Source organism: Brachyistius frenatus, unplaced genomic scaffold, assembly GCF_029030835.1.
Source record: "Brachyistius frenatus isolate BFR_SWC_R1_liver_20210118 unplaced genomic scaffold, ASM2903083v1 Contig_567, whole genome shotgun sequence".
Lineage (NCBI taxonomy): Eukaryota > Metazoa > Chordata > Actinopteri > Embiotocidae > Brachyistius > Brachyistius frenatus.
In genome coordinates, this window is record NW_027211166.1 from 1 (window position 1) to 25,894 (window position 25,894).

The 25,894-nt window shown below is 42.1% G+C and overlaps 1 protein-coding gene across 2 annotated transcripts; it reads left to right on the forward strand.

Annotated features, from left to right (window-relative positions):
* The first annotated feature begins 1,254 nt into the window (after positions 1–1,254).
* On the forward strand, positions 1,255–24,965 carry LOC138614770 (transcription regulator protein BACH2-like). 2 transcript variants are annotated; one of them, XM_069688344.1, is made up of 6 exons: positions 1,255–1,682; positions 2,033–2,279; positions 14,646–14,928; positions 17,204–18,556; positions 21,742–21,948; positions 23,876–24,965. In XM_069688344.1, exons 3-6 carry the CDS (start codon positions 14,662–14,664, stop codon positions 24,266–24,268), a joined length of 2,220 nt encoding a protein of 739 aa, XP_069544445.1. In that variant the 5' UTR covers positions 1,255–1,682; positions 2,033–2,279; positions 14,646–14,661; the 3' UTR covers positions 24,269–24,965. The 2 variants fall into 2 exon arrangements, with proteins under 2 accessions (XP_069544445.1, XP_069544444.1); XM_069688343.1 differs by lacking the exon at positions 2,033–2,279 and having other exon boundaries at positions 1,256–1,682.
* Positions 24,966–25,894: the final 929 nt, after the last annotated feature.

Genomic DNA, 25,894 nt, shown 5'->3' on the forward strand with positions numbered 1-25,894 from the left:
AAGATCTGTGTGATATTACTTTAAAGATCGGTGTGATATTACTTTAAAGATCGGTGTGATATTACTTTAAAGATCTGTGATATTACTTGAAAGATCTGTGTGATATTACTTGAAAGATCTGTGTGATATTACTTTAAAGATCTGTGATATTACTTTAAAGATCTGTGATATTACTTTAAAGATCGGTGTGATATTACTTGAAAGATCTGTGATATTACTTTAAAGATCTGTGTGATATTATTTGAAAGATCTGTGTGATATTACTTTAAAGATCTGTGATATTACTTTAAAGATCTGTGATATTACTTTAAAGATCTGTGTGATATTACTTGAAAGATCGGTGTGATATTACTTTAAAGATCTGTGTGATATTACTTTAAAGATCTGTGATATTACTTTAAAGATCTGTGATATTACTTTAAAGATCTGTGATATTACTTTAAAGATCTGTGTGATATTACTTTAAAGATCTGTGATATTACTTTAAAGATCTGTGTGATATTACTTTAAAGATCTGTGATATTACTTTAAAGATCTGTGTGATATTACTTTAAAGATCTGTGTGATATTACTTTAAAGATCTGTGTGATATTACTTTAAAGATCTGTGTGATATTACTTTAAAGATCTGTGTGATATTACTTTAAAGATCTGTGTGGTATTACTTTAAAGATCTGTGTGGTATTACTTTAAAGATCTGTGTGGTATTACTTTAAAGATCTGTGTGGTATTACTTTAAAGATCTGTGTGGTATTACTTTAAAGATCTGTGTGGTATTACTTTGAAGATCTGTGTGAGGTCAGTGACACACAGAAGTGGACAGACTCGGTTTTGTTAGGACACTCTCCTGAGTTCAGTTAATTCAAAACCCTTCATGAAAACAACAACTACTAACTCTCATTTTTTACAGTGCAGCTTGTCTTTTCTTTGTCAGATCCACAGCTCCATCCCTGAGTACATCACATCCCCCACTTGGCTGTAGGAGCTGTACCAATCAGTTCTGGCTATTTATAACATCTTGACATTGAGAATGTAGGCTGATCTGAATCCAGCTGCTCAGGATGAGACCCAGAGGTGGCTGTCTGTGGCAAACTGATAATTGTAGCAGCTCTGCAGGATCAGACATCCTGTTACAAACAGTGTTCCTGTTCATGACGGCCTCAGGGCTGGAATTCATCTTCATTTGATCCCATTTACTAATTTTAATGTGATGTTATTAACATGTAGTTGAATTAATATGATGTGTTTTAAACTACTGACATGTTATTAACGTGTAGTTGAATTAATATGATGTGTTTTGAACTACTGACATGTTGTTAACGTGTAGTTGAATTAATATGATGTGTATATGATATGATGTAATGTGTGTTTCAGAGATGAGATGCGCCGTAAAGCAGCTCGTGCAGCTGTACGTTCTCTCCGAGCATCGCGGTGTCCTCGTGCGCAGGGGGGCTCGGCCGCTGTTGTGAATGAGGGCCAGCATGACGTCACAGAACCAATGTCAACAATGTAGCTGCTGGAGGAGAGAAGGCGTTTCACCGGAACCACCGGAACACGAGCGGCCGTGTTGGAGCACCGAGCGCCGCTTGACTCCGTTAGAGGCTACCGGAGGACCACGGACACGCGACATGATGTGGACTCCCGCTGCTTTGTGAGGACCGGACCGCAGACTAGCAGAAACCGGTGAGTGTCTCCGTTACGAGGCTCATGAGCCGCCGCCGTTTTACTACGATGAAGGAAGCAGATTTATCCTCTAATCTGTTTGCTCGCTCTAATCCGCTGTCTGTTCACCGGAGTCCGGCCCACTTCTGGTCCAGTGTACCGACCTGCTACCGGTGTGGTTAAACGGGTTCGGAGGAGCTGTGTGTGTTTCCGTGTGAAACGTGTTTCCTCAGAGAGCGGAGGGATTTACCGCGAGAAATTCCCGTTAAACAAAGACCCACTGCAGGGACGCTGATCCCCGGTGGAAGGTGTCGGTACCGGGACCACGGTCCACTCGTTCTCCGAGGAAGTTATGGGTCACTCATTTGCAGCTACGAGCACATCCCACGTGCACAAAGATGGTGTAGAATATGGAGGAGTGACCGGAGGACCGAGATGAACTGGAGATAAACACCGGGAGATAAACACCGGGGCTCCGCTCCGTCAGGCTGGAGGAGGACAAAGGAACGAGACTCCGTTTATTCCCGCCCTCCGCTTCAGTAAACACCGTCAGAATGAAGACGGAGGACTGAATGTCTCAATCAGCTGCTTTCCGCCATCAGCGAGGGAAGAACATCTGTTGGTGACATGTTATTATAAATATCAGTCTCATTTCTGTCACGGTCCCTGTAGATATCATAATGATAATTATAATAATAATAATTATCCTAATTAATGTCATAATAATAATCATACAAAATATCTGTAAATATAATAATAATGATCGCAATTGATATTATAGTAATAATAATTTATTGAATATCTGTAAATATCCTAATAATAATTATCACAATATATATCATAATAATAATTATCATAAGTATCTGTAAATGTCAATAATTCTAATAAATATCTGTAAATATCATAATTATCATAATATATCAATAATAATCATAATAAATATCATACTATTATGGTAAATATAATAATTATCACAATAATGCCAGTAATATTAATTTTAATACATCTGTAAATATCATAATAATGATCACAATATAGATCTTTATAATAATTGTCTGTAAATAGCATAATAAGTATCATAATACATATCTGTAAATATCATAAGTTAACATAATAAATATATGTAAATATAACAATTATAATAAATATATGTACATATGATAATAATTATCATAATATACCATAATAATAATTATAATACATATCTGTGATCATAATGATCATAATATATATCATAATCATGATACATATCTGTACATATCATAATATTTATTATTAAAATACATATATGTAATTATCATAATACATATAATATTTATCATTATAATAAATATCTAAATATAATAATGATTAATATAATAAATATCTGTACATATATTAATCATTATTATAGTAAATATCCACCTCGTCCCCGGCTGGTCCGCCCCCGTCGACTGTACACTGTGATCAGGAGACTGAAGAACATCGGACAAATTCATATTAGGACTTGATGAAAAGACTTTAATCATCGTGAATGTTGTTTGTTGAGATATTTCTATCTGGACCAAATAGGTGGACCAACAGAACCAGTGACATCACTATCCATGAAACCTAGCAGCTCTGAGGTCATCTCGAAATGACCAATCAGTGAGTGGACAGATGAAACCTCATCACACAGTAACATGAGAGCAACCTTTTCCTGGGTATTCGGTACAGTACTTCCTGTCCTGAGTGTTCTGTTGGTTGGTCCAGCACTTCCTGTCCTAAATGGTTCTGTTGGTTGGTCCAGTACTACCTGAGTGTTCTGTTGGTTGGTCCACTATTTCCTGTCCTAAATGGTTCTGTTGGTTGGTCCAGTACTTCCTGTCCTAAATGGTTCTGTTGGTTGGTCCAGTACTTCCTGATTGTTCTGTTGGTATGGTGCAGTACTTCCTGTCCTGAGTGTTCTGTTGGTTGGTCCAATACTACTTGAGTGTTCTGTTGTTTGGTTCAGTACTTCCTGAGTGGTTCGGTTGGTTGGTCCAGTACTTCCTGAGTGTTCTCTTGGTTGGTCCAACACTTCCTGAGTGTTCTCTTGGTTGGTCCAGTACTTTATGTCGTGAGTGGTTGTGTTGGTTGGTCCACTATTTCCTGTCCTAAATGGTTCTGTTGGTTGGTCCAGTACTTCCTGTCCTAAATGGTTCTGTTAGTTGGTCCAGTACTTCATGAGTGTTCTGTTGGTATGGTGCAGTACTTCCTGTCCTGAATGTTCTGTTGGTTGGTCCAGTACTTCCTGAGTGTTCTTTTGGTTGGTCCAGTACTTTCTGTCGTGAGTGGTTGTGTTGGTTGGTCCAGTACTTCCTGAGTATTCTGTTGGTTGATCCACTATTTCCTGTCCTAAATGGTTCTGTTGGTTGGTCCAGTACTTCCTGAGTGTTCTGTTGGTATGGTGCAGTACTTCCTGTCCTGAATGTTCTGTTGTTTGGTCCAGTACTTCCTGTCCTGAGTGTTCTGTTGGTTGGTCCAGTACTACTTGAGTGTTCTGTTGTTTGGTCCAGTACTTCCTGAGTGGTTGTGTTGTTTGGTTCAGTACTTCCTGAGTGGTTCGGTTGGTTGGTCCGGTACTTCCTGTCCTGAGAGGCTGTGTTGTTTGGTCCAGTACTTCCTAAGTGGTTGGGTTGTTTGGTCCAGTACTTCCTAAATGGTTGTGTTGGTTGGTCCAGTGCTTCCTGTCCTGAGTGGGTCTGTTGGGTGGTCCAGTACTTCCTGTCCTGAGTAGTTCTGTTAGTTGGTCCAGTACTTCCTGTCCTGAGTAGTTCTGTTTGTTGGTCCAGTACTTACTGAGTGGTTGTGTTGTTTGGTCCAGTACTTCCTGTCCTGAGTTGCTGTGTTGTTAGGTCCAGTACTTCCTGTCCTGAGTGGTTCTGTTGGTTGGGCCAGTACTTCCTGTCCTGAGTGGTTCTGTTGGTTCATCCAGTACTTCCTGAGTGTTCTCTTGGTTGGTCCAGTACTTCTTGAGTGGTTCTGTTGGTTGGTCCAGTACTTCCTGTCCTGAGTTGCTGTGTTGTTAGGTCCAGTACTTCCTGTCCTGAGTGGTTCTGTTGGTTGGGCCAGTACTTCCTGTCCTGAGTGGTTCTGTTGGTTGGGCCAGTACTTCCGAAATAGTTGTGTTGGTTGGTCCAGTGCTTCCTGTCGTGAGTGGTTCCGTTGGTTGGTCCAGTACTTCCTGTCCTGAGTGGTTCTGTTGGTTGATCCTGTACTTCCTGAGTGGTTGTGTTGTTTGGTCCAGTACTTCCTGTCCTGAGTGTTTCTGTTGGTTGGTCCAGTACTTCCTGAGTGGTTCTGTCGGTTGGTCCAGTACTTCCTGAGTGTTCTCTTGGTTGGACCAGTACCTCCTGTCGTGAGGGGTTGTGTTGTTTGGTCCAGTACTTCCTGAGTGTTCTGTTGGTATGGTGCAGTACTTCCTGTCCTGAATGTTCTGTTGTTTGGTCCAGTACTTCCTGTCCTGAGTGTTCTGTTGGTTGGTCCAGTACTACTTGAGTGTTCTGTTGTTTGGTCCAGTACTTCCTGAGTGGTTGTGTTGTTTGGTCCAGTACTTCCTGTCCTGAGTGGTTGTGTTGTTTGGTCCAGTACTTCCTGAGTGGTTGTGTTGGTTGGTCCATTCCTTCTTGAGTGGTTCTGTTGTTTGGTCTAATTCTTCTTGAATGTTCTGTTGTTTGGTCCAGTACTTCCTGAGTGGTTCTTTTGGACCTGTTTGCAGGCTGATTTAGCAGCACTAGTGCAGCTGTAGAGCTGCTGGATGCTGCGGAGGTTCCACCTGTCCAGACAGATTAGCATGTGTCTCCCTCGTCTCTGTGGCGACTGCTGCAGGAGACGCTTCTCCTCTTTGATCTGGTGCTCTGGGTTTGTGTCTGTGAAGGATTACAGCAGTGGAAGTGATAAACAGGCTCTGGAAGCATGTGGGAAGCTTTGAAGCAACAGAGATGTGAGCGTTGTGTGGGAGTGTTGTTCCAGTATGTTAGTGAGGAGATGAAATACATGGCCGGTCCAGTTTAACGGGCTTGATCCTCATGCTGCTGCTTGAAGTTGAATTTTTGGCATCAGAAATCATTTCACTGCATCATGTTCACAATATAATAATCAGATATAAACAGTCAGCAGGTTTCTCTCTACGAGGCTTTTTTTCTCCAACCAACCAAGCCAGGGTCTAAAATCCTCCATTGTGTGTTACTGCTGACGTCCTCCAGGAGGCGACCTGTGCTCTGTGTTTGTTGGCCATGTTTCTCCATTTGTTGTCTTGTTTCTTCTAAAAGCTTCTAGAAGTTTTTGGTGCTGTTGTTCTGTTGACCTGTTTGTACTTTAGTAGCTTTAAAGATGAACCTGTTTAGATCAAACAAGTCAAAAGTACTTCTTGTGTTTGGCAGTAATAAAATCGTATTGAGCTGTTACTGATTGACAATCTGTGTTGTATCTGATGCAGAGTTAAAGTGGATCTGATGTAGAGACAGAAATGTCTGTTCTTCTCTGAAACCTCCTTTTCCTGCTTGTATTGCTATTCCAGAGACCTTCAGGTCTGATGGTGTGAACTTAAAGTGTCTGTAACATGTCAACTGTATGTTACAGACCTCTACATGCTTCTTTGAGATTCTTCCCATCCCAAGAATATTTGGACTATGAGTTGGACTTAGTCTTTTTGGGACATACATGAAGTTATAAATGAAGCCTCTTATATTGGAGCTTCAGTCTGTCTGATTGTTGGTATGGAAACACCTGTCAAGTGTTAACATAAGGAAAACACTCGTCTTTAGTTTATGATGATACAACTTGTTCTTAGTAACTACAGGACTGGAAGCTCTATTAAATATAAATATATTATTACAAATTATTATTATAATAAATATATAGAATACTTCCTTCGTAACTACAGGACTGGAGGCTCTATTAAATATAAATATATTATTACAATAAATATATAGAATACTTTCTTCGTAACTACAGGACTGGAAGCTCTATTAAATATAAATATATTATTACAAATTATTATTATTATAAATATATAGAATACTTTCTTAGTAACCACAGGACTGGAGGCTCTATTAAATATAAACCCGGCAGGTTTAATGTCTCTGTTTTTATGTTGATCTCTTCAGTCTGGTTTAGGACTGCCTGACTTCCCGCTGCAGTGAATTTGAATTTCAACGGTGTTCCCATCCTCAACATGACTCACAGCAGCTGAACTTTCCCTGAAACTTGACCAGCCGGATCCACTTTATTCTTGCCAGCAGCCTGAGGTGAAGTGATGTCAGTGCAGCTGAAAGGAGGGAGGAGGTGTTAGAAACACTGATGCCCAGGGAGGAGCTCCCTGCGGTGGGAAAGTCCTCCTCTGATACACCCTGACGTCAGACCGGTGAAACGAGACCCACCGGATCGGGAACAAGTCCTCTCTGGTTTTGTGTGAATAAGGACAGTGATGTCAGGAGATGTGAGACTATCAGACAGTCTGGATGATGACATCAGCGTGTTTTAGACCTGCTGTTGTGTTCAGATTCATGAAGCTGCTTATGAAAGATTCTTTGCATGTCACACAGGTGATCATGTTCATCATGTCAGGTCTCCTCTGTAAGTGTCAATCAGCCCACAGGTGTACTTCATGTTCATGCCTCCACTGTGCTGCCTTGTGAAGGAGATGAAATAATCTGCTGGATGACTCACTCTGCTCACACATTTTACACCCTTTGTTGATGAAACATTCGGCCTGGCACCAGACGTGAATATTGTCAACATTGATATTTACACTGTCCCACATTTAGAGGCTGAAGGCTGCTGATCTTTGAGCTGATGAGTCATTGATGTTTGTTATTTTCATGTAAAAAGGAAGTAGACTGTCCAGTTTACAACATGCACTGCTGAAATGTTCCTGTTTCTGTAACAGTGTTCACTGTTGTTCCTCTTCAGTTCAACGATACTGATACAGATGAAGTCAGGACTCTGCAGAGAAACGCAACAGTGTGCATAACAGGATAAAAAGTGCGGTTCTAAAAGTCCTGTCTGTACAAACATGTTAGATACAGCCTGTGATCGGAGGGTAAAATATGAAATATAAAAGTCTGTTATGGAGGTGCAGCAGAATAATCAGATGAGGGTTCATTCTGTGAAACGTCCTTGGAATATTTTATACATCACAGTTCCATGTTTTTGTGTCCAACTGGATGTTGTCGCTGGAAGAACAGTCAAACCTCAAACAGTCTGAACACGTTCAGCTGCAGAACCAACTCAGGCAGAACTGACTGTCAGCAGAGCTTCTATCATCGCTGGCTGGATGATGTTCAAAGGAAATATGTTTTCTTTTAATTACTTTTTAATGAATGGACCTCATGGGGTGGAGGGTGGACATCCAAAGTTCACGACTCAGCTGGAGTTCACGTCCAGATTCTGCTCTGTGGTGACATGTCAACAAGATCAGCTGTGTGAAGGCTGGTTCTGTTTCTGATGACAGTTCAGTTTGTGTCCCTGTTTATAAACAAACTACAAATGTCCCTTCATTCACTCTCACACCAATTGTGTGTGTGTGTGTGTGTGTGTGTGTGGGGGGGGGGTGGTGGTGGTGGGGTGGGGGTGGGGGGTTAAAAGGTGGAGGTCCAGAGTGTGTCGGTCAGCTATTCAGCATTTATAGATTGTAACTTAATCGCTGATCAACACACACGCACGCACGCACGCACGCACACGCACGCACGCACGCACACACACACACACACACACACACACACACACACACACACACACACACACACACAGCTGGCTGCAGCCTGAGGAATGGAGGGTTTCGTTAGATCCACCGACAGATCTGAGGTGAGTTAAAGAGGGTGAAGGAGACCAACAGTGTTGACAAAGGTCGTAGTCACAGATTACTACTACTACTACTACTACTACTCAGGTTACTACTACTACCACTACTACTACTACTACTACTACTACTCACAGGTTACTACTACTACTACTGCTGCTACTACTACTACTACTGCTAATACTACGACTACTGACAGGTTACTACTACTACTACTGCTGCTACTACTACTACTACTGCTAATACTACGACTACTGACAGGTTACTACTACTACTACTACTGCTGCTGCTGCTGCTACTACTACTACTACTGATAGGTTACTACTACTACTACTACTACTGCTGCTGCTACTACTACTACTACTACTACTACTACTACTGCTGCTACTACTACTACTACTACTACTACTGATAGGTTACTAATACTACTACTACTGCTACTACTGCTGCTGCTGCTACTACTACTGCTGCTACTACTACTGACAGATTACTAATATTACATTACCTTACATTACATTTAGCTAACGCTTTTATCCAAAGTGACTTGCAATAAGTTCATTTCAACCATGAGGGTACAAAACCAGAACAACAGGAATCAAGTAAATACAATTTCTTCAAGAAAGCCAAACTACAAAGTTCTATCAGTAAGTTCTATTTTAAGATACTAAAGTTCTACTGTTCAAGGTAAAGTCTGAAGAGGTGTGTTTTTAGTTTGTGGTGAAAGATGTTCAGAGTTTCTGCTGTCCTGATGTCGTTGGAGCTCATTCTACCATTTAGGAGCCAGGACAGCAAACAGTCAGGATTTAATAGAGTGTTTAACTCAGTGAGAAGCAACAAGCTGATTGGTGGAAGCAGAGTGGAGGGAGGGGCTGGGATGTAGGGTTGGACCATGTCCTGGATGTAGACTGGACCCGATCTATTCACAGCACGGTACGCAAGTACCAATGTTTGGAAATGGATGCGGGCAGCTACTGGTAACCAGTGAAGAGAGCGGAGGAATACTACTACTACTACTACTACTACTACTACTACTACTACTGACAGGTTACTAATACTGCTACTACTAATAATAATACTATTCAATTCAATTCAATTTTATTTATATATAGCCAAATCACAACACAGGTTATTTCATGACATTTAACACATTAAAGTCCTTACAGCAAGACTTTACAATATTATACAGAGAAACCAACAATTCAACAATTCAACAATTCCCACATAAGCTAGGAGGGAAAAAAACTCCTCTTTAAGGGAGAAAAACCTCCAACAGAGGGAAGAAAAACTCCCTTTAACAGGAAGAAACCTCCGACAGAACCAGGATCAGAGGTGGGCGGAGCATCTGCCTCGACTGGTTGGGGTGAGAGGAGAGCAGAGAGAGAAAAGGACAGCATAGAGATAGAAGAGAAGAACTGTTGATGGAGACGACAAGTACAGAGCAGAGACATGCAGCTCCATGACGGGACAAGTACACGAGTGAAGGAACTGAATGGAGACAACAGACAATAAGAAGAAACTATGGGAGAGAAAAAGATGGTGAGGTATGAGTCAGTTAAAGAGTAGGAGGAAAGAAAAGAAGCTCAGCATGTAACGATGCAGCGTGTACTACTGACAGGTTACTACTACTACTACTACTACTACAATTATTTCTACTACTACTAGGTAGGTAGTTACTTACTTTATTAATCCCCAAGGGGAATTTCTTTTTTTTGCTACAGCAGCATACAGGAAGCAATAAGATAATAATAAAATAATAAAAAGCAATAAAATAGTAAAAAAAAATATTAAATATAAAATGCACAGTATATACAGTACAGTATATCTATATATGTTATATATATATTATATACAAACAACCAAGAAACACAGACAACAGTATTATTGTTGTGTGATGGATTTTGCCAGAGGTTAGTTATTGTACAGTCTTATTGCGGTCGGCAGGAATGATCTCCTGTATCTGTCCTTGTGACAACTACTACTAATATTAATATTACTACTACTACTACTACTACGAGTACTAGTGCTACTACTAATACTGCTGCTGCTACTAATACTACTAATACTACTGCTACTACTACTACTGCTACTTCTACTACTCACAGGTTACTACTACTAATACTACTGCTACTACTACTACTACTGCTACTACTACTACTACTGCTACTAATAATAATACTGCTAACAACTACTATTATTACTGACAGGTTACAGGTTAAAGAGGGTAAAGGAGAAAAACAGTGTTGACAGTGAACTCAGAGGTCGTACTCACAGATTACTACTACTACTACTACTGCTACTACTACTTATACTCCTCACATATTACTACTACTACTACTTCTACTACTCACAGGTTACTACTACTAATACCACTGCTACTACTACTACTGCTACTACTAATACTACTACTACTGCTACTACTAATAATACTGCTACTACTACTACTATTACTGACAGGTTACAGGTTAAAGAGGGTGAAGGAGACCAACAGTGTTGACAGTGAACTCAGAGGTAGTCCATCAGGGTCTCAATGACAGTGAAAGTGAGATGCTGAGCTGCTCTCTGAACAAAGGCTCATTATTGTACGGAGACGCTGATGTCATGGCGGAAGGTTCTGGAGCTCAGGCCCTGAGGGAGGGCCCGGTAATGTAGCCGTGACTGAGAGCTGGATTAGCTACTTTAAATTGCTTGGAGGAAATCTGTCCTTTCTGGCTGATATTTGGTCCCTTTTGCATTTTGCCAGTGTCCTCACCACTAGAGGGAGCATGAGGTGTCTCCAACCCACAGAAGTTGTTCAGGTAGTGCAGCTCATCCAGGATGGCACATCAATGCACGTTGTGGCAAGAAGGTTTGCTGTGTCTGTCAGCACAGTGTCAAGAGGACGGAGGAGATACCGGGAGACGGGCCGGTCCACCAAGAGACGTGGAGGGGGCCGTAGGAGGACAACAACCCAGCAGCGGGACCGCTATCTGCTCCTTTGTGCAAGGAGGAGCAGGAGGAGCGCTGCCAGAGCCCTACAAAATGACCTCCAGCAGGCCACTAATGTGCATGTTTCTGCTCAAACTGTCAGAAACAGACTCCATGAGGGCGGTACGAGGGCCGTCGGCGCCCTGCGGTCTTCACGGATGAGAGCAGGTTCCCACTGAGCACATGTGACTGACGTGACGGAGTCTGGAGACGCTGTGGAGAACGTTCTGCTGCCTGCAACATCCTCCAGCGGGACCGGTCCGGCGGCGGGTCAGCGACGGTCTGGGGAGGCGTTTCTTCGGAGGGCAGCGCAGCCCTCCGTGTGCTAGCCAGAGGTACCCTGACTGCCATTAGGTCCCGGGATGAGATCCTCAGACCCGTTGAAGACCATCTGCTGGTGCAGCGGGTCCCGGGTTCTTCTGATGCAGGACAATGCTCGGCCTCATGTGGCTGGAGTGTGTCAGCAGTTCCTGCACGATGAAGGCGTCGACGCTACGAACCGGCCCGTCCGTCCCCCAGACCTGAATCCAATCCGGGACATCGCGTCTCGTTCCGTCCTCCGACGCCGCGTCCACCGCAGACTGTCCGGGAGTGGACCGATGCTTTGATCCGGGTCTGGGAGGAGATCCCTCAGGAGAACATCCGTGGTCTCATCAGGAGCATGCCCAGGCGTTGTAGGGAGTGATACAGGCACGTGGAGGACACACACTACTGAGACTCATTTGGACTTGTCTTCAGGAATCTCCACAGAAGTTGGATCAGCCTGTGATCTGATTTTTCCACTTTTATTTTGAGTATGATTTTGAATCCAAACCTCCATGGATAATGATTCTGATTTCCATTGATCATTCTGATGTTATTTTGTTCTCAACACATTCCACTATGTAATGAATCAAGATTTTAACTGGAATATTTCATTCATTGACATCTAGGATGTGTTGTTTAAGTGTTCCCTTTAGTTTTTGGAGCAGTGTAGTTTCTTCTGTATTGAGTCGCTTCAGGAAATCACAACAATTCATGCAAATTAAACCAATCTCTGCAATCTGCCAGCAGGACTGCACTTTTGTGTTGAATTAGTATTATTTAAAGCACCTGCAACCGGTGTCCTCTGTAACAGTCATTGTTGTTTAAAGTTCTGAAAGTTCAGAGAATAAAAGAAGATGGACTTCAATGTGACCACATATTTCTGCCATGTCCAATATGCTTATTATCATAGGATGTAATTACATACTGTCTGTATTAGGTACTCAGTAAAAAAAAAATCACATAAAACACACTGCATCAGAATTTCTCATTTATGCGATATAATTCTTGATAAAACAAGTTTTCTATGTCAAAGATACAAATTATTCTTTTGTCAGTCTTAAAAATGTTGCATCTCATTTCCAGTCCTGATTCAGTCTCTCACTGCTCTGCTGCTATAAATCTGATTACTTTATGTTGAGTGTGACTGAAAATGAACTAAACACAGAGAGGAGTGTAATGACTCTCCACTCACCGGGATGACCTCCAACTCATTCCAATGTCACTCAACAACCGTAGGATGACATCAAGTGAACTCCAAAAAGAACGTCAGACGGCGGCTGGAGTGAAGAGGACGGTGAGGACGGTTAGAAACAGGCTCCTCGCGGCTGAAGTCGGTTAAAGATAGAAAAAAGCCCTTCATCATGAGAAGCAAAGAAGAGCCAGGCTGAGGTTTGAAGAAGACCAGAAGGATTGGACCATAGAGGACTGGAGGAAGGTCATCTTCTCTGATGAGTCCAATGTTCAGCTTTGTCCAACACCTGGTGGTCTAATGGTTAGACGGAGACCTGGAGAGGTCGACGAGCCACAGAGTCTCCACCTGTGAAATGTGGTGGAGGATCGGTGAAGATCTGAGGGGCTTCAGCAAGGCTGGAATCGGACAGATTTGTCTTCGTGAAGGACGCATGAATTGAGCCGAGGACAAAGTTGTCCTGGGAGAAAACGTGCTTCCTTCTGCTCTGACGATGTTCCCCAACTCTGAGGAGGGTTCTTCCAGCAGGACGATGCTCCATGAAACACAGCCAGGTCAGTGAAGGTGTGGATGAAGGACCACCAGATCAGGACCCTGTCATGGCCGGCCAGATCTCCAGATCTGAATCCCATTTAAAACCTCTGGAATGTGATGAAGAGGAAGATGGATGGTCACTAGCCGTCAAACAAAGCCGAGCTGCTTGAATCTTTGCACCAACTCTTCCTCAGTTAAAACATTCGTATTGTGTTGTTAAAAAATGAATATGAACTTGTTTTCTTTGCATTATTCGAGATCTGAAAACTGCATCTTCTTTGTTATTTTGACCAGTTGTCATTTTCTGCAATAAATGCTCTAAATGGCAATATTTGTATATGAAAGTTGGGAGAAATGTTGTCAGTAGTTTATAGAATAAAACAAAAATTTTAATTTTACTCAAACACACCAATAAATAGTAAAACCAGAGAAACTGATCATTTTGAAGTGGTCGCTTAATTTTTTTCCAGAGCTGTATGTACACAGATATAAAGTATATGTGCCAAATCCATAACACCATTGCACTGCTGTTTGTTTGTTTGTTTTAATTCATTGCACTGTTGTTTAGTTTAGTCTATTTCATATAATTCTAGTTTTATTGTATAGAATGTGCGTTTAAAAAAAAAATTATATTTAATATTTTTACTATCTCTATTTTCTATTGCTTTGCCCTGTATTTGCTGCTGTAACATAAAAATGTCCCTCTGAGGGACTAATAAAGTATCTATCCATCCACACACACATAAAGGTAGCTGCTTTTTCAAACATGTGCAGCTTGTTGTTTTGATGATGCTGTAGGAAGCCATGTGATCATGAAATGATGAGTCTTCATTACAATAAGATATTATATATTTATTTTTATGCTCGTTTTGTTTCCCCATAGAAACTCCACTTTCTGTTGTGTGACCACAGGGATTCTGAATTGCAGGGATAAACATCCATGTTCCTGGTGGTGACACTGAAAGAGGTCACGGAGATCCAACAGATGCACATCTGGAATATCAGAACGTCATTAATATCAAATGTAAAGCCGTCGACCTTTGCAGCTAAAGGGTGGACAGATGTTGAGACATCTTCACCTTCATGACACTTAAACTAAGACCTGATGTCATGTAATGTAAAGTAACCTTTGACCTCTTGTACACATGCAGTTCTCTCACATTATGTCCTTAAACTTTCTTCTGTGCAGGGTGTCAGAGGAAGTGATGTCGACAAGCGAGGAGCGGGCCGGTGAGGCGGCAGCGCCCGTGTACGTGTACGAGTCCAAGGTCCACTGTGCCAACGTGCTGCTGAGCCTGGAGGAGCAACGGCGGCAGGGCGTCCTGTGTGACGTCACTGTGCTGGTGGAGGGGAGGGAGGTGCGAGCTCACAGGGCCGTCCTCGCCGCCAGCAGCCGCTACTTTCTGCAAGCTCTCCTGGGACACAGCGGGTCAGTGGGCGACGCGGAGCCCATCATTAACCTGCCAGACAAGGTAAAGGGCACAGAGCACCGTGAGACAGGAAGTGGTCAGACATTATTTAAACAAAGGCTGTTTCTCTTTTTCATTTTTACATGAATTTAGAAAATAATCAGAAAATGAAATGATTAATGTTAATGTTAGTATAATATATCCTAATTTAATGTTAGTGTAATATATCATAATGTACTATTAATTTTACATATAATATATAATAGTGATACTATATCTATATATAATATATAACAGTAATAATTTAGCTGTATATAATATATATTAGTCTTAATGTATCTATGTATTATATGGTGGTCATAATGTATCTATATATAATATATAATGGTCTCAATGTATCTATGTATTATATGGTGGTAGTACTGTGCTGTGTCACCAATCGTTTGAATCACTGTATTTTCTGTTCTGCTGGTTTCATGGTGTTGTTTTTTACTGTGAGGAATAGAGATAAGATTTAACATCATCATGAATAAAGACTTATTATTTTAATTACTATCAGCATCACATGGTCAGACTTGTCTCTGAATAATGAGCCCGGCCTGTACCTGACATAAGAACTTACTTCAGGGTGTACAAAGATATAACTCTAGTTATCATGTTCCAGAATGCAGGAACTATTTTCTGATTCATGACATACCTGCATCAGTCTTTTAATGGTTGCCATGGTAACAGTGTCCTTGCACACGTTGATTGTGACTCCACCGTTTTGTTTTCAGTTATATATTTGAGGTTTCAGAAATGATGTCCAACCCTTGGACTGACTAGTCACTCTTTGTATGGTGATGAGTCAGCTGTGAGTGTTAACAAACACAACAACAACAACAGTGGCTTAACAAACTTTAAATTATAAAGTCTCCTGGTCGATACTTAATAAAATATCTATTACTCTTTTTTTTCTTTTTACCCAAGTAACGGTTCAAATGCGTGTCTTCAACTTGTTACGAATATTTTTAGTCCAAAAAAAAGAAAAACAAATCTAAATGTTTCATAGTAACCCTAACCAAGACAAAAGTGTTGTGTAGGACTTCAGAACTGAACCACATGAAGTCTTCAAGGTTTGATATCGGTGAAGGACAGCATGAATGTAACATGGAGGCAGGAAGTAACTTCACTTTCCTCTGATTCACACGGTTGGAGGAGAACGAAGGGCTTATGATGTAAACACACACACAAAATACAATTAGTGATCTTCTCATGATGTAAACACACACCGTGATCTTATAATGAACTCCTGTCATTCTGAACAGCAGCTGCAGTGTCTCCCAGTCACCACTAGGCTGATCAGATCCCCGTGGTTAGTTTAACATATAATGTTCCACGTGTCATGTTGCTTCATGACTCCGAGACTCTTCCTCACGCAGTCGTCCGTCTCACAGGCCTCCACCTCTGGACCTCCATGTCTCTGAGCATGGCTTTATTTTCTGCACCCGTTTCCCTTCTGTCTGTTGAATTCAGTCATCAGGACGGAACTGTTGAGATTCTCTGACATTTGGGGAAATGCTTTTTCTTTGGTTCTTGTAAAATAGCAAATAGATCAAATATGATTTCTCTCCTGGGGTTATTGTTGGTATCACCCCCACTGTTTGAGCAGGCCTGTAACTGAGGGACCTGTGTGGACAAAGTGGTGTCCCTCATCTCCTGACACAAGTCTGTATCTGTTGTTGAAACGATACCTGCTCCCATTTTCCTCAAATGACTGAAGATGGCTCTAACAACCACTTTGACTTCATCTGTTTCTCCAGCAGCTTCAGGAACAACGGAGCTACTGACTCGCTGTAACAAGGATGTCACGTTTTCCACTGATGCTTCCTGTATATCATTGTAGAGCAGCAGCTGGTTCAGGTGATCTTTTAGGTTTTTATGTGGAAATGATAAACCAACCCAAAAGGAGTTTATTCAGATGTAATGAATTAAATCAAATTGACGATGTGTGCTTCTTTAACTTGTTAACTATCTAAGTAGTCATCAAAGCGTCTACATGTGACTTCACCTTTATTTTGTCTTGTAACAGTGGAGACAATAAAACGGGGTGGTTGTGATTCCAGGTGAACCTCTGATTAAACTGAATTGTTTTGCGGAACTGGGAGCAGGTGAGGTGGGCGTGGCAGAAGAAACAAAGAAATGTAATGGTGCAGTTTGACCAAAACATTTCTTTGATGTTGTGAATGTCATGTATTGTCAGTGCCTGTAACCTCGTGTTCTTCCAAAAGGGAATCTTTATTTATGTCAGATTCACTTATTCTTTCAAACTTACTGAAGTGTCTTCTCTTCTCTTTAGGTCACAGCCAAAGGTTTCGGGCCACTGCTCCAGTTCGCCTACACCGCCAAGCTGGTTTTAAGTCGGGAAAACATCCATGAGGTTGTTCTGTGTGCCGACTTCCTCGAGGTTCATAATTTGGAGGACTCTTGCTTCCGGTTTCTACAAGACCAGCTACAGAACGACAGCCGACATGCCAGCAATGGCAAGAGGGATTATGATGACGTCATCCCGGCCGAGGACAGAGCCTTCTGTGAGGCAGTATCATTGGATGAATCTGCAGACACACGGCAGCCGACCGATCATGTAACGAACACGACTCCACTTCCTGTTTACCCTCCACAATGTCCTCAATACAGGAAGTATCAGATCTATGACAACAAGCACAATGGACACGACCATCATGGCAGCGATGATGTCGTCTTGACCAACCATACCTCAGTCAGCTCTGTGATGTCACAGTTCTCAGACAACAGCTCTGCCCCCCCGACTCTTCTGACACCCTCCAGGATCAAAGAGGAGCCATTAGCGTTGGAAGAAGGAGGAGACAACGGGGCTGGGAGCAGCCCAGAGATGTGTACTGAGGAGGTTCTGGAGATGGAGCTGGAGGTCGAAGAGGTTCCAGTAGCAGCTGAGCAACAATCCCCGTCTTCCTGCCTGCGTTCGTACCTCCAGAGAGGTGGTCTGGATCTCAGCGGCATGCCGAGCGCCACCATTCAGCAGCTCCTCACCAACCGCCTGTCCCTGGACCACTACAGGGAGCTGATCAAAGAGAAGGAGTGTCCGGCTGACCTCAACACGGCCATTTCTGATGTGATACCAGCGGCCCTGACTGGCATCAGTAGGAACCCGGATAGGTCCGTGTCCAGAGCTTCGTCCTCCAAGAGTGAAGGTGAGCTCGACAGACGCAGCGTCATCTTTTCTTCTGCTGCTGGTGAGCGACACATGTTGGCTCAATCGTACATGGACGACAAGTTCAGAGAAAAAGTGTCGACGCTGATGCAGGTGGAACCTCCTTCGTGCCTCAGCAGCTTCTCCAAGACGTCCGCAGATTCTCCGAGTCCTCCTGAGACCTGCACTCAGACCTCCAGCTCCCGGTCCTCCTTCTCTTACCCGGATGACGCAGCCAGCAGGAGCTCACCTTCCAGTCTCCCCCTCTTCGACTTCTCCTCGTCCTCGACCTCGGGCTCCCTCCCCGGGCTGCCTCAGTGCCTGGCGGGCGTGATGGATCCCAGGAGTCCGCTCTTCTCACCGGGCACCGACATCAAAAGCGAACAAGGATTTGAAGCGAGTGGCGGCAACTCCAGTGACGAGTCAGACTCTTTCTCCGAAGCAGACAGTGAGAGTGGCCTCTCCAGAGTCCTGGGTCCCGAGGTGAGTACGCTTCTGGATTATACTTTACTCACCTGGATGTTCTCTGCATTACAGCTACTCCAAACATATGACCTGTGAACTTTGACCTGGTAGTGGTGTCTGAAACTGAGCACAACATTGTGCGCTAACTGGAAATAATGACATGATCATTTGAAGTGTTTTCGTGCTCCTTCTTTCACTGACACACAAACGTCCTGAAGGCTCCAACAGCACTGAACTGGTTCTCAGTGAGACGGCTGCTCTGATTGGACAAACTGTTGATTGATGGACAGTTTCAAGAGTTCATCTGTCCATCATCCTTCTGATCCTCCTGAAACTCTCCTGCTTCCATCTGGTCACCAACATGAAGTTATTGATCACTGATTATTCATTAGTTATGTTTTCTTTAAACCAGTTTAATATGTTGCTGCGGATCAAACCTCTCTCTCTCACACACACACACACACACACACACACACACACACACACACACACACACACACACACACACACACACACACACACACACACACACACACACACACACACACACACACACACACACACACACACAGGAGGAGAACTATATGAAGTAATTACTGTATGTACAAACTTTATCAAAACTAAAAACAACAATACTAAAGGAGGACCTGCAACCACCTCCACCTACAGTACCACCACCTCCAACTATTAACAACAGGCAGCATGGCCTGATCCTTTCTTTACAATCAATACAATTTGAATATATGATTTAGAAAATGTTGATGTTAACAGTTTTTTCACCTGAAAGTGATGTGATGTTTGTCTCAAAGGACAAAGTGTAGAAAATGGGACCTAGAACACCAGAGAGGGAGACTGGGATCAGATTTATGACCATCCAAAGCTCAGTTTGTCATTCCAACCCTATTATGTGACTGCTGAGAGACATGGAGCTATATATAGATGTCTATAGAGAAGAACAGGCAGCACCTAACCCCCCCCCCCCACACACACACACACACACACTTGCCTTTTCCCTCTCCTCCATTGTCAGAGCAGTGAATGATGTCATTGTGTGCAGGCAGTGAACACAGGCATGAAGAAAACAGCAGGAGCTTCTGTAGCAAACTGAAGCAATGTTACATGTAACATGGAGTCAACACAAACAGCGTTAATGGATCAATTGAGCAATATTTAAAAAGGAAGAATATTTATTCAGTAAATAAATGGAAAAATGTATAAGCAGATCAATTAGGGATCATTAATACGTTGATCAGGCAGTATTGTGAAGAAATAAAAGAAAAGAAAAAAAATTGGATTTGCAAAAAAGACCTTATCCATTGAACCAAAACTATATACATATTTCTGTATATATATATGTGTGTGTGAATATAGATAGATAGATAGATAGATAGATTTGACTTTATTAACCCCACAGTGGGGAAATTTACTCGTTACAGCAGCATAGAGAAGACAAAAAAGTACGCACCATACGAACACATTTACAAATACTTAAGAGATAGGAAATAAGGTAGACAAAAAAATATTTTAGAAAAAAATAAAATAAGAGCAATAAATAAAAAAGTACACAGACTATATACACAAAAAAACAAATAAAATAATAACATCAATGTACACTGTGGCAAGGTTTGCTGTGTCTGTCAGCACAGTGTCAAGAGGACGGAGGAGATACCGGGAGACGGGCCGGTCCACCAGGAGACGTGGAGGGGGCCGTAAGAGGACAACAACCCGGCAGCGGGACCGCTATCTGCTCCTTTGTGCAAGGAGGAGCAGGAGGAGCGCTGCCAGAGCCCTACAAAATGACCTCCAGCAGGCCACTAATGTGCATGTTTCTGCTCAAACTGTCAGAAACAGACTCCATGAGGACGGTACGAGGGCCCGACGTCCACAAGTGGGATCTGTGCTCACAGCCCGACACCGTGCGGGGAGACCGGACTTTACCGGAGAACACCGAGATCGGCAGCTTCTCCGTCGGCGCCCTGCGGTCTTCACGGATGAGAGCAGGTTCCCACTGAGCACATGTGACAGACGTGACGGAGTCTGGAGACGCTGTGGAGAACGTTCTGCTGCCTGCAACATCCTCCAGCGGGACCGGTCCGGCGGCGGGTCAGCGACGGTCTGGGGAGGCGTTTCTTCGGAGGGCAGCGCAGCCCTCCGTGTGCTAGCCAGAGGTACCCTGACTGCCATTAGGTCCCGGGATGAGATCCTCAGACCCGTTGAAGACCATCTGCTGGTGCAGCGGGTCCCGGGTTCTTCTGATGCAGGACAATGCTCGGCCTCATGTGGCTGGAGTGTGTCAGCAGTTCCTGCACGATGAAGGCATCGACGCTCCGGACCGGCCCGTCCGTCCCCCGGACCCGAATCCAATCCGGCACATCCGGGACATCGTGTCTCGTTCCGTCCGCCGACGCCACGTCCACCGCAGACTGTCCGGGAGTGGACCGATGCTTTGATCCGGGTCTGGGAGGAGATCCCTCAGGAGAACATCCGTGGTCTCATCAGGAGCATGCCCAGGTGTTGTAGGGAGTGATACAGGCACGTGGAGGACACACACTACTGAGACTCATTTGGACTTGTCTTCAGGAATCTCCACAGAAGTTGGATCAGCCTGTGATCTGATTTTTCCACTTTTATTTTGAGTATGATTTTGAATCCAGACCTCCATGGATAATGATTTTGATTTCCATTGATCATTCTGATGTTATTTTGTTCTCAACACATTCCACTATGAGATGAATCAAGATTTGAACTGGAATATTTCATTCATTGACATCTAGGATGTGTTGTTTAAGTGTTCCCTTTATTTTATATATATATATATATATATACACACACAATCTAGAGGCGGGTGTGAGTTCAGAGACATACACACTATAGAGAGATGGTGACATCACTGTCAACCACAAAGCAGTGCTCACAGGACCTGTTGATATCTGCCCACATTAAAAACTTCAATCAGCCTGAATCGTCATGGCATCAGATGTTTTCATCAACTCCAGTAGTTCTTATCTGGATTTGTACAGATGGACAGTCAGAGGACACCGACCTATTATTAATCTGAAACTACAAAATTCACTAAATATTTAAATATTTTCATCACGAGATGCCCTTTGCTTTGTTGCCATGGAGATGATTGTGGCCATGTGTAAAAGGGATTATTTTGATTGAAACTAATCAGATTGACATGAATCCTGTGCTCCTTTTAGGTCAAGCTACCCTTCCCTGTGGACCACATCACCAACCTGCCACGCAACGACTTCCAGATTCTCATCAAGATGCACAAACTGACCTCAGAGCAGCTGGAGTTTATCCACGACATCCGCAGGCGCAGCAAGAACCGCATCGCTGCACAGCGCTGCCGCAAGAGGAAGCTGGACTGCATCCAGAACCTGGAGAGTGAGATCCACAAACTGGTACGGTCATCACACACAAAGACATGGACGCACCCACTGTAACCTTGTGTGTCTCCAGGTTCAACAACAGAAACAAATGAAACATCAGTTTTGTGATGTAACACTCCCTCTGATGGCCACATGGGTGAACTGTAGCTCCTTGATCTCGTTAAGAAACAGCAGATGAATTAAATGGCTTCCGACTGACTCCAAACTCTGAAGGTTCACCATGTGGAGAGGTTTAAAGGTTTATTCTAGTTTATTGTAACTTTTTGTATTTATTTGTTTTAAAACAAAAACTACAACACTAAGATTAAAGATCAGTAGTGATGATTTTAAAATAAACCAACATGTTGCAGGAAAGAGGAAATACAGGGGATGCTTTGTGGATTAGCATCACACTGTTCCTTTATGGCTGTGACAGACTAATGTTCTGGTTTACTAAACTACTAGAGATAATCTGTTAAATAGTAATATTACTGAAGCTGCTAGAGATAATCTGTGAAATACTAATATTACTGAAGCTCCTAGAGATAATCTGTTAAATACTAATATTACTGAAGCTACTAGAGATAATCTGTGAAATACTAATATTACTGAAGCTCCTAGAGATAATCTGTTAAATACTAATATTACTGAAGCTACTAGAGATAGTCTGTTAAACAGTAATATTACTGAAGCTGCTGGAGATAATCTGTGAAATACTAATATTACTGAAGCTACTAGAGATAATCTGTGAAATACTAATATGACTGAAGCTGCTAGAGATAATCTGTGAAATGCTAATATTACTGAAGCTACTAGAGATAGTCTGTTAAACAGTAATATTACTGAAGCTGCTGGAGATAATCTGTGAAATACTAATATTACTGAAGCTACTAGAGATAATCTGTGAAATACTAATATTACTGAAGCTACTAGAGATAATCTGTGAAATACTAATATTACTGAAGCTGCTAGAGATAATCTGTGAAATACTAATATTACTGAAGCTGCTAGAGATAATCTGTGAAATACTAATATTACTGAAGCTGCTAGAGATAATCTGTGAAATACTAATATGACTGAAGCTGCTAGAGATAATCTGTGAAATACTAATATTACTGAAGCTACTAGAGATAATCTGTGAAATACTAATATTACTGAAGCTACTAGAGATAATCTGTTAAATACTAATATTACTGAAGCTACTAGAGATAATCTGTGAAATAGTAATATTACTGAAGCTACTAGAGATAATCTGTGAAATACTAATATTACTGAAGCTACTAGAGATAATCTGTTAAATACTAATATTACTGAAGCTACTAGAGATAGTCTGTTAAACAGTAATATTACTGAAGCTGCTGGAGATAATCTGTGAAATACTAATATTACTGAAGCTACTAGAGATAATCTGTGAAATACTAATATTACTGAAGCTACTAGAGATAGTCTGTGAAATACTAATATTACTGAAGCTGCTAGAGATAATCTGTGAAATACTAATATTACTGAAGCTACTAGAGATAATCTGTGAAATACTAATATTACTGAAGCTACTAGAGATAATCTGTGAAATACTAATATTACTGAAGCTACTAGAGATAATCTGTTAAATACTAATATTACGGAAGCTCCTAGAGATAATCTGTTAAATACTAATATTACTGAAGCTACTAGAGTTAATCTGTGAAATAGTAATATTACTGAAGCTACTAGAGATAATCTGTTAAATAGTAATATTACTGAAGCTGCTAGAGATAATCTGTTAAACAGTAATATTACTGAAGCTACTAGAGATAATCTGTGAAATACTAATATTACTGAAGCTACTAGAGATAATCTGTGAAATACTAATATGACTGAAGCTGCTAGAGATAATCTGTGAAATAGTGATACCTAAAACCTGTTGAGCTCACTGAGGAGTGTCGTGCTAATGTAATCATACTGTGTCTAATGATCTCAGGTTCGTGAGAAGGAGAAGCTGCTGTGCGAGCGGAACCAGCTGAAGGTTTGTATGTCTGAGCTGTGGCAGAACCTCTCTTTCCTCTCCCAGCAAGTTTGTCGGGAGGTGCAGAGCAGCCAGCCAGCTCCCTTCTCCACCAGCATCGACCTCACATCCACACCACCGTCACCTTCCCCTGACCAGGGCTCTTTCCCACCCAGGTCACCTGTTTCACAACAAAGTGAAGCTGGTGGTCAGGTGGAGGTGTCAGGTGTGGGACAGGAGAACCCGGAGGGTCCACTCGTAATGGGATCCACTGAGGAAGTATATAGCCCAGCTGTGATGGTGGATTTCTGTCAGGAAATGACTGAGAAATGTACGACAGAGGAGCAGAGCAGACGGGACTGTTGTTAGGGAGCGATGACAGACAGGTCTGTTGTTAGGGAGCGATGACAGACAGGTCTGTTGTTAGGGAGCGATGACAGACAGGTCTGTTGTTGGGGAGCGATGACAGACAGGTCTGTTGTTGGGGAGCGATGACAGACAGGTCTGTCTGTAAAACATTCATACTTCGGTATACTTGGATATGAAGTATTTTTTCTTCCTCTTCTTTGTAATGGATGATGCAAGTGTTTTCTTATTAGCAATACTGTTCAACAGGTATTTGTGGAGTGGTGTACAACAGAAGCACTGGCAGCTCTCTCTGTTTCATCTGACTTCTTTCTGTCAGAAATCCCTCCCTCCCAGGTGCATCATGGGAGTTTCTACTCAGGAATTCAACAGAATGTACAGTAATAACCTTCTTAACATGGACATGCCCTTTACTTTACAGTCCTGCTCTTCACAATTACTTTAGTGCATACAATTGATGTGGTAAATAATTAATATTTAATTTAACTGAAATCAATGTTTTAATTTTCATCCCCTCGTGGTTTATTGAAAGAAGCCATCAACAATTTATTATTACGATATTATTATTTTCTTATTTGCTTCGTGTCTGATGATGAGATGAGAACATGACGGATTGTGTCCGAGTGTTAATGATGAAATATATCTGATGACAAGGTAAACCCAGACATGAATGGACATGACATCATTCTGACTTTAAGGAGACTACATGACATCATTCTGACTTTAAGGAGACTACATGACATCATTCTGACTTTAAGGAGACTACATGACATCATTCCTGAAATGATCTGGAGTTTAAATGATTTGTCGTGTTCCATGTTTGTGGAGGTTTGTTAACAAACTACAGCTGAACTGTCGAGTTTATTTTCAGTGATAGTGTTCATGTTAATATTTATTGACAGTGAATGTGGTGGCTTTGCAGCAGTCTGTTGAAACCACTGTAGTTTAAATGTCCACATTTCTCTGACAAGGTATTAAAAACCTGCTGCGTTTGATTATTGTTTGAACAATTTGAATCTTCAGAAAGCTGAACATGGTCTGTCGGACTGGACGTTTCTCTTGTGTACAGGTGAGATAAAGGCCATACATGTTGATCAGTTAGCTTGATAGATACATTTTTTTTAAGTTTATCCTGACTGTCTACTTTACAGAGATATTTGTAAAGGTTCACACAGACCCTCGCAGACTGTAAAACCAGCCATCAGTTCAGGTGATGTCGTAATTGTTGAGTGAAACAGGACTTTAAAGTAAAATGTTACCAAAGGTGTGTATTTGTATAATTAACTGTCATTATGCAACGTTTCTTCTGTCAGACTTCAGTTTTTCTTTCTTTCTTTCTTCACATCTCTTCTGCCTTTTTTAAATTTGTGTTGAGAGACTGAACTACATTACAGTAACAGCTCCCCGGCTCCTCCTACAGGCGACGCCTGGTATTTCATATGCGCGTGCTCATTGTGACACTGGTACTTCAGTCCAATCACTGATGTCGATGAAAGGACCACACTGGTGTTCAGTTCCATTTCTGTGATGTGTTTCTTGATTTAAGTCAATCTGTTTATGAGAATCAACATGCAGAAGTTTCAGGTTCCTGGAGAGAACATTTGCTTATAATACAGGAAATCATAATTT

Excerpts from the sequence above, each read along its gene's own strand:
- LOC138614770 (XM_069688344.1), top strand. The coding sequence starts at position 14,662 with ATGTCGACAAGCGAGGAGCGGGCCGGTGAGGCGGCAGCGCCCGTGTAC. Across the intron at positions 14,929-17,203 it reads TCATTAACCTGCCAGACAAG|GTCACAGCCAAAGGTTTCGG; the intron begins GTAAAGGGCACA and ends TCTTCTCTTTAG. Across the intron at positions 18,557-21,741 it reads CCAGAGTCCTGGGTCCCGAG|GTCAAGCTACCCTTCCCTGT; the intron begins GTGAGTACGCTT and ends TGCTCCTTTTAG.